This window comes from Mus caroli, unplaced genomic scaffold, assembly GCF_900094665.2.
Source record: "Mus caroli unplaced genomic scaffold, CAROLI_EIJ_v1.1 scaffold_8385_1, whole genome shotgun sequence".
NCBI lineage: Eukaryota > Metazoa > Chordata > Mammalia > Rodentia > Muridae > Mus > Mus caroli.
In genome coordinates, this window is record NW_018389837.1 from 41132 (window position 1) to 50715 (window position 9584).

Consider the following 9584-nt stretch of genomic DNA (forward strand, 5'->3'; position numbering starts at 1 on the left):
CCTGGAAGCAGGGTATTGTTTGGGGGTTTAGGGTGATGTAATTGGGGATTAGGTCCTATGGATGCTTTATGATTGTTAGGGATGGTTTTAAGAAGCTGAACCTTAAAGGTCAGGCCATTATCATAGTTATCTTGATACAATCTTAGGCCCCAGGCGAGAGGGTGAGAACTTTTCCAAGCCTCTAAGTTCTTCCCCATAGATTCACAGGAAGACCTTTAACCACAAAGGGTTGAACAGTTCCAGTATTGTTTTCTTTGTCTGACCATGTTAGCAGTTTGGAGCTTTATAAAGTGTCCTGTGTTTGAACTATGCCTTTTAAATGAGTGGCAGTGGGTTGTAAGGGCCAGGCTGCAGGCCAATGTGTTGAGGAAATTACTGTCGAGTCTGCCCCAGTATCCAGGAGCCCTTGAAACTGTTTGCCCTCTAGAAACAAAGTCAGCATGGGCTGTGAATCAGTTATTTTCTGTGNCCAGTAGACTTCTGAGGATCCCGGGAAGGATGGTCCTCACTCCTCTTTCATATAAGGGAAATGGCTGAATAGTGGGAGTGGTAGGGCTTGGGCTATGTGCTCTCCAGCCCTAAGGGTAAGTGGTCCCTGCGTGGCGGTGACTAAGATTTTTATCTCCCCATGGGAGTCGGTGTCAACCACTGTAGGAGTCACCGTTAGGCCTTGTAAAAGTCTGGACACTCAGCCAATGATGAGAAAAAAATTCTTTTGGGGAGGGGGCCCAAATTCATCTGTTTCTATGACCACTGTTCCCTCCTCAGGAGTTATAATCCTGGTGGTGGAAGAACACAGGTCCAATCCTGCACTCCCTGCCGTGGCCCTGCACAATCTCCCAAGGGGTCTAAGGGGTTGTCTGCAGTTGTCATCAGGGGAGACAGACCCTGCAGGGGTCCTCTGGATGTTTTCCTGGACCGCAGGGAGTGGGTGGCCTTTGATGTCAGTCTTAGATTGTCAATCTCATGCCCAATGGTGGCCTCTCTTGCACTGAGGGCAAAGACGCGGGGGGGGGGGATTTGTTGGGTAACAGGCATGGTTGAGACTAGGGTGCTCTGTCTTTGTGTAGGGCATCCTCTAGCAAAATATCCAGGTTGGTTGCATCTATAGCAAGTTTTTTCTCCTTTATTTAGTTGTAGAGCAGCCCCAATGACCAGGTTAATAGACTTTAAAACTTGTTGGAATCACTTCTCGGCCTTTTGGCTAAGATCAAGTGTAGTATCTGTTCTTATCAGTTTAAAACTTGTTGGAAAAACACATCTACCTCATTACAAAGCTTGATCATACCATTTATATCTAAACTCTTGGTTTTACTTCTTAGGGCAGCCCTACATGCTGAATTCGCATTTTCAAGAGCAAGTTGTTGGACTAACAGACCCTCACTTTCCTCAGGTCCCAAAATTCTCTCAGCTGCTTCCTGCAATCTGGCAACGAACTGTGCATAGGACTCTTGGGGCCCTTGTATAATCTTGGTTAGGGGTGTAGTCAGCGCCCCTGCAGCAGGGACAGCGAACCAAGCTCCCAGGTCTGCCTGTGCAGTCTGGTTGAGGACACCAGGGGAGAGTCCTAATTGTTTTTTGTCTGCAGCAAAATTGCCTTTACTACAGATTTTATCAGCAGTCCAGGAGGCTGTCTTACTAGTAAGATTCTTTCTATTATTTGCAGCCAAATTTTCTCCTCTGTCCACAAACTCTGACTTCCAAGTTAAATATTGGCCTCTAGTGAGGACAGACTGAACAAATTTATTCCATTCATTGGGTATCAAGTAGCCTTCTCCTGCTAAACCTTCTAATATAGATACTGTGAATGAGGCATTAACCCCATAATTTTTGACTGCTGAATGAAGATCTTTTACATGTCTCAGTTTTAGATTTTTGTAGACTGGTTGGCTGTTGGTGTCCAACCCTCCATCAGGGGACATGCCACCCTCATGGGAATCAGAGTTTGCTTGATCCTCCTCCTCATCACTCTCTGGTTCCCCCTGATCTTTTTCGGAGGAGCAAGTTGGGGGGGTGGGTCCTCATGACCTGGAGCAGCCTGATGGGCTGGAGATCGGGTGAGGACAGGGAAGGTCAATTTTTCATTCCCTTGTTTCTGAGAGGGACCCTTGCGGCCAGTTTGAGGGGTTTTGGGAATGGGACCTTGAAAGTCCCCCATGAGGGCCCTTTGTAGACTCTGAGTCTCTAGACTGAGGTTTTGTAGTCTTTTTGAAGTCCTAGAACATCTTTAAGATTGGTAATCTGAGTCTGAAGCTCTCTCTTAGTTTGAAGTAATCTCTGAACAGACAAGGGGGCCAGTGATACAGGATAAGGATTAGGCTGAGGATTAGGTGGAAATGGGGGCAAATAAGGAGGAGGGTGGAAATTGAAGGGCTCGATGGTAAGATAGGCACCTGGCCCGGGACCATAGTGGTCTTATTCATATTTAAAGGCTTCCTCATCCAATTCAACCTCTGAGACAGGATCGAGGGGTTCATCTGACAACTCCTTATACAAAATGGGGTAAATCCTTTTTGGTCTAACAGGGGGTTGAGCAGTAGCCCCTTTTCTAGAATCTAATGTAATTTGGGGAGAAAGAGGGGCAGGCAGGGAGTCCTTAGGGACTGGGGCATCTATAACCGATGACGGCCGAGACTGACGATTCACTGGTGGCTTAGTTTCACTTTTGCGAGATGGCAATCCGGAGTTTTCTAAAAAATCTTCAGTAAGGGCTAGGGGGCGAGCGCCCTTTCCGCCCTTTTCTGCCTGTTTAAGGAGATCTCTGACGATTCCCCAATAGCTAAAAAAGGACTCAGGGACATCTTCTCCTTGTTTTATTAAAGCATTGATATCTTTGCCTACTTTATTCCAAGTTAAAGGGTGTATTTCAGGATCATTCAATACCAGCCATGGACATCTCTCTTCCACAAAACAACAACAACAAAAAATATTAAATCCTTTTTCTTAACTCATCCCTCTCTCCTAAAGAGACCCCTTCATCTCTTGAATAAAAGCTGTCTCTTTGGACAGAACATTACCCATGGTGAATGGGACAACAATTTTATGCGCAGGCTTACCTCTCGACATCCGCAACACTCAAGCAAAGTGTCTGCGCCGTACCTCTTAAATCCATTGTCCGGAGGGTGGTCGTACCTCGTGCCCCACGTCTGGCGCCACTTGACCTGTCCAGCAGGTCCAGTTATTTGAGGGTCTCGAGGGGACCTTCTCCTAAGAACCAAATGGGGGGAGGGAAAGACGGACACCAAGTGTGAGGAAAGACATGTAAACAGTCTGAGAAGCATCAAGGTGTCTCTGTATTCAGCAAGGCTCAAGGCTTAAATGCACAAGCAAAAGGGGAAATACTTCTCAGCAGGAGGAATGGGGCAGTGGAAATGCACAAGCAAAGGAGGAAATACTTCTCAGCAGGAGGAATGGGCAACAGAAATGCACAAGCAAAGGAGGAAGTACTTCTCAGCAGGAGGGATGGGGTAGTGGAAATTTTTCTTTTGGCAACTACATGGGGAAGCAGGAACTTGGTGGTATCAGGGTACATCTTGTGGTCAGGACATGGGGCTCTGACTTAGGACTGGAACATTTTGTGGTTGTTCTCAGAACAGTGCCTTAGTGGCCTGATTTTGACCCCCTTTTCTTCTCGGGGGGAGAGGCCCAATTCAGAGATCAGGACAATAGTGTTGTCTTAATAGCTTCCAACATCCTCTGAATAAAGTAATTAAAAAATATACCCAAAGATGGAAAGATCTCTTATGCTTATGGGTCAGTAGGATTAACAGAATGAAAATGGTTGTCTTACTAAAAAATAATCTACAGATTCAATGTATTTCTCATAAAAATTCCAACACAATTCTTTACAGTCCTCGAAAGAACAATTCTTAACTCTGTATGGAAAAACAAAAAACCAAGGACAGATAAAACAATCATGTACAATAATAGAACTTCTGGCGGTATCACCATCCCTGACTTGAAGCTGTACTACAAAGAAAAATAGACAGTGATAAAAATTCCTGTGTATTTGTGTAGAAACAGACAGGCTGATCAATGGAATCGAATTGAAGACCATGAAATGAACCCACACACCTACAGACACTTGATTTTTGACAAAGAAGCCAACTCACAAAACTTTTGACCCAAAATGTGACATGACTAAAGGATGTGTGAGAAAAAAGATAGATCTGAGATGGAGGGAAGGGCCAACCAATGACTGGCCAAAACAGATATGCATTCCCTGGGCAAGAACCAATCCTCACACTATAAATGATACTCTATTATGCTTTCAGAGAGTAGCCTAGTATAACTGTCCTCAGAGAGGCTTCACCCAGCAACCACTGGAAACAGATACAGAGACCCACAGCCAAACATTAGATGGAGCTCAAAGTCTTGTAGAAGTTTGGGGTAAGGACTGAGGGACCCGAAGAAGACAAAGACTCCACAGAAAGACCAACACACTCAACTAACCTGAACCCTTAGGGCTACCAGAGACTGAACCACCAACCAGGAAGCAAGCTTGGACTGCACCTAGACCCCCTTGCACATATGTAGCAAAAGTGCAGCATGATCTTTATTCGGGTTTCCCAATAATTGAAGAGTGTGTTGTCATTGAATCTGTGGCCCATTTGTTGATCCTGTTCCCCTAGCTGGGCTGCCTAGTCTGGCCTCAGTGGAAGAGAATGCACCTGTGGTGGGGGGAGGGTAAGACAGGACACACTGATAGACCCAGGAGGGCTCTCCACTCTCAGAGGAGAAGAGGAGGGGGAATGAGCAAAGGATCTGTGTAAGGGGTAGTGGAAGGAGAGAGGGGTCTGATACTGGGATGTAAAGTGGATAAATAAATAAATATGATGGATGTAGTTAACTTTTCCTTTGGTCTGAATTTTCCTTCTAGCACCTTCTGTGGGACTTGATTTGTAGATAGATACTGTTTACATTTGACCTTATCTAAATATCTTTTTTCCCCCATTTACAGTAGTTGAAAGGTTGTTGGGCATAGCAGTCTAGGCTAGATTATGTGGTCACTTAGAATCTGCAGCATGTCTGTCTAGGCTCTGCTGGCTTTTAGAAGCTCCACAAAGAAGTTAGGTGTAATTCTAACATTTCTGCCATTATATGTTACTTGGTCTTTGTCTTTTGCAGTTGCACAAGTTTTCCTGGTTTTCTTTAAGGGATTTATTAATTTCCTCTTTTAGGAACTTTATCATATTCATAAAGGATATTTTAAGGTCTTTAACATGTGCTTCAGTTATACTGAAATATCCAAGGTGTGTTGTGGTAGGATAGCTGGGTACTAGTGGAGATATATGTTCCTGGTTGTTATTGATTGTTTTTTTTTTTCCACTGACATCTTAGCAGCTTGATTTGAGACAATTATAGGTTTAGATTCAGATTTCTGTATTTGACTAGGTAGGGTGCGTATTTTGTTCCTTGGATTCCATTTCCTCTCTGAATTTTTGAAAAGTGTGATTGCTCTGTGTTGCCTTCTTTTTGACCCATTCAGGTGGGTGGGTTTACAGGAAATACCTGCTGGTGTTGGAGACTGGGATGCTAGGATGAGATGGGGGAAGGAATGTTAGAGGAGAAAATCTGTGTTCCCTTGGGGGTGGGGTCAAAGAGGAAAGTGAGATCACAGCAGGTTTCCAGCTACAGAGTTTTGGATGAGACTGGACTACTGGATTTCAGGAGCAGTAGGATAGGTGTTATTCTGCCTTCAGTCTACCTTTTACCTTTGAATGGGTGGCCTTCGGGTTAGCAAGGGGTCTGGAACAATTCAACAAGTTGGGAGGGAAAGGTTAGAAGTAGAAGATCTGTGAAATCCACAGGGAACTGGAGCAGGAAGACAGGGAAGGCTGCCTAAGGTATTCTGCTGCAGAGATGGGAATGGGACTGAGTTTGGATCCGGTGGAACAGAGAAAAAGGAGGTCGACAGGCAGCTTACCTGGTTGGAGGTCAAATATTGGAATACAGTGCAAGACATTTAAACAAACTGAGTCCTGATTTCCAGCTGAGGTGGGACCTAAAAAAAGCAAGAGAATGTGCAATGTACCTTATTCAGCATTCTCAAATATTAACTAAGGAAAATTTCATTAGCTTCTCTGCCCTGAGAATGGAATTCCCAAGATATAATGGAACTGTTTTTGTTTCAGTTTGTTTTTTTAATCATAAGTTGATTCTTAGTGAGCATGTGTTCTTTTTTTCATGGCACACTGGAAAGACAGGGGCTTTTATTAAATGGAGTTTGCTCTTCATATTTTCACTTAAACTGAAGTAATGATTCAGCCCTGTGGGTTGGTTGCTCAGGGAATGAAATTGGCAAACTATTAAAACAAAGGGAGGAATGTTTATTGTTATAAGAACACAGTGGTCCAACCAAGCCATAGCCTTGCTGGACATCAGTGGGAGGAGTAGCCCCTGGCCCTGTGAGGGTTCGATGCTGCAGTGTAGGGGAATGCCAGAGCAGGAAGGGAGGAGTGGGTAGGTGGGTAGGGGAGCACCCTCATAGTGTCAGGGGGAGGGAGGGCATGAGGGGTGGGATAGGGGGTTTCAGGGGGGAGACCTGGAAAGGGGATAACATTTGAAATGTAAATTTAAAAAATCCAATAAAAAATATGTTGTTAAAGGTTTCAACCAAACTACCACAAAAAAATAATAACACAATATTTATACTGCTACAGAAGGTCTGAACAGATTCATGGAGAAGCATGGGAAACTGTACTATGTAAATTGGAAAAGGCAAAGAGCAGACACTACCAAAAGTGCTTTGCCTTTTCTTCCCTCCTCTTCCTTCCTCTCCCCTCCCCTCCCCTTCCCTTCCCTTCAGTTCCTTTCCTTTGAGTCCAGAAAGGTGAGACTAATGTGCAATTATCAAATATTCTCAGATGGAGATGGGTAGTGGTACAGAGTGACTAGAATAAGCAGAAGGAACAATTTGTTGTGAGACCTGCTAGGGACTCAGGTATGGACACTTGTGCAGTACATAGGTTTAAAATTATTTTGCAGTTGTGTTTTAAAATACATAGTTAAATTTGTGAAAATTGACATGATCAGAATTGATAGACATTTTATTTGCTGATTTTAGTTTAATAGAAATTCTCCAAACCAAGGTACAAATAAAGAACAATTGGAATATCTTTCTTGGGTTATAATCCCCTTCAACATTTAAAAGTTATAAATGGGCATTTATAAGTTATAAACCAATAAAATAATTAGTACAAAACTCCAAGTTTAATTATTTTAAACAAAACTCATCAAATTAAGCTATATTCTCAGCACATTTTTGCAGGAGAATATTTACAACAATTTACCAATTACAGCATATTTTATGTCATTCATCATAGGACTCATGTGTTTCAGTTTTTAGGGTCCACTGGAAGTAGTGTTTTCTTTTTTAATTTATTTTTCAAATTACTAAATTTTCTACCTTCTATGACAATCCAATTATGTTACATTATAATCATGTTCTATGTCTTTTATAAGTAAGCCATGCAAAATAGCTTAATTAACTTGATAAATCTAGCAAGTTTAGGTTGAACAAACATTTAATACATAGAAATTTATGACAATTCTCTGTAAACATATACATAAACATATACATAAACATATAATTTAAGATTCTGGTTTTGAGAAAGCACTTTCACCTCTCAGTTAGGAAGATGTACTAAAAGAAAAACAGAGAAACACTCACGTAGGCTTAGCAAACAAATGATTAATACATTCAATGGCTGAATTGGTTTAGATCACAAATAATACATTTGAGAGTAGTTCATGTTTCAGCCACATATTATTGATGTCTAAATCTTGTCTCATAGTTTTTAAAAGAACAAAATCTAAGAAACACATTTTTGAAAGCTTCCTTCACCTGCTGGTTCCTCAGGGTGTAAATGAAAGGGTTTAGCAGAGGGGCCACAGAGGTGTTGAGCACAGCTATTCCTTTATTTAAGGTCACTCTCTCCTTGGCTGAGGTTTTAACATACATGAAGATACAACTCCCATAAGTAATGGAGACAACAACCATGTGTGAGGAGCAGGTGGAAAAGGCCTTTTTCCTTTGTTGAGCTGAAGGGAACTTTAGGATGGTTTTGATGATGAGTGTGTAGGAGAAAAGCACTAAGATCAAGGTAATGATAAGTGTCATTATAGCTAAGGCAAAAGCCATCAATTCTATTAACCGTGTGTCTGTGCAAGACAACTGCAGGACAGAAGTGTCACAAAGGAAGTGATCAACAGTTTTGGAAGCACAGAAATCCAGTTTGAGTCCCAAGAGCAAAGGGGGTAAGATGACAAAGAACCCAGTTACCCAGGAACTGAGGACAAGTAGGTGACATACTTTGCTATTCATGATGATGGGGTAGTGCAGTGGTCTGCAGATGGCTACATAGCGATCATAGGACATGGCAGCCAGGAGGTAGAACTCTGTGGCCCCTAGTAGAAAAAAGAAGAATAACTGAGCCACACAAGCATTATACAAAATCATTTTCTCTCCTAAAAGAATGCTTGTGAGGAATCTGGGAATGCAGACTGTAGTGAATGCAATTTCTAAGAAGGAGAAATTCCTGAGGAAGAAGTACATTGGAGTCTTGAGGTGAGGATCCAGCAGGGTGAGAAGGATGATCACTAAATTTCCCATCAGGCTCAAGATGTAATTGAAAAACAGAAACAGGAAAATCAGAATTTGTAGCTGAGGGTCACCTGTCAGTCCAAGCAAAACGAACACTACCTCCACAGACTGGTTCTTCATTTCTCTTGTTTCCTAACAAATCTACACAAAATATTTAATTAATATCACACCTACGAAAAATATTTCTTCATTCTCAGTTATAAAAATTCTATATTCATGTTTAATAAATGCACTTATATTTTCAGAAATCAACATTCAAGTCACTCTTTGAACATGCCCTACATTACATTACCATGATTTTCTGAATTCTGAGATACTAGTGCAATCATACATACTCAGTTTTGTTAATATCTCAAGTTAATTGCCAATTAATTGATTGTTCCTATTGGCCACAAAAACTACCATTTTAGAATACATGTAATGGAATAGGACATTTCAAAGAAGGCTTTATTACAACAAAGATACTTTCTACTTTAATATAAAATAAGCAGCATCTTCTATGGTTAGTGTTATAGTGATTACCCCTCAAGGATGTGTCATCAGCTAAACCTCCAATAAACAATGTTATCCTGAAAGGCTTCCTATTATTGTCATCTGTGAATGAGAAATCTGTCAGTAAAGAATAAAAGTGATAATTAGTGTGTGTGTGTGTGTGTGTGTGTGTGTGTGATAATTAGAAAAATGATGTTTAACATACATATTCCAATCCACCTCTTGTTTTGCAGTTGAATTTGTTTGGACAACACATATTTTGTATCTCTGGATGTTTATTGCTTTATTTTAAGCATTCTAAAAAGATTTTTCCCATAAATATAGTTCTAATTCTTTAATTTATATGATTAATTAGGAAACATATAAAACTTGGAATTTAAATATTATGAAATTGCCCAGTAAAAGTTATCTAAATTTGGCATTAAAAAAGTACATACATACCAAAACACACCTAAATCAAGTCAGTAATCAGAATGGTCAATATACC

At 41.3% G+C, this 9584-nt stretch overlaps 1 protein-coding gene and 1 non-coding gene across 2 annotated transcripts; one reads left to right on the top strand and one right to left on the bottom strand.

The window, feature by feature from the left end:
- The first annotated feature begins 1184 nt into the window (after positions 1–1184).
- Positions 1185–1375, top strand: LOC115030306. The gene has a single exon (XR_003835893.1). It is a non-coding gene; the product is annotated as a U2 spliceosomal RNA (small nuclear RNA).
- Positions 1376–7768: 6393 nt separating this feature from the next.
- LOC110288326 (olfactory receptor 6C6-like) lies at positions 7769–8725 on the bottom strand. The gene has a single exon (XM_021154704.1). It carries the CDS (start codon positions 8723–8725, stop codon positions 7769–7771), a length of 957 nt encoding a protein of 318 aa, XP_021010363.1.
- Positions 8726–9584: the final 859 nt, after the last annotated feature.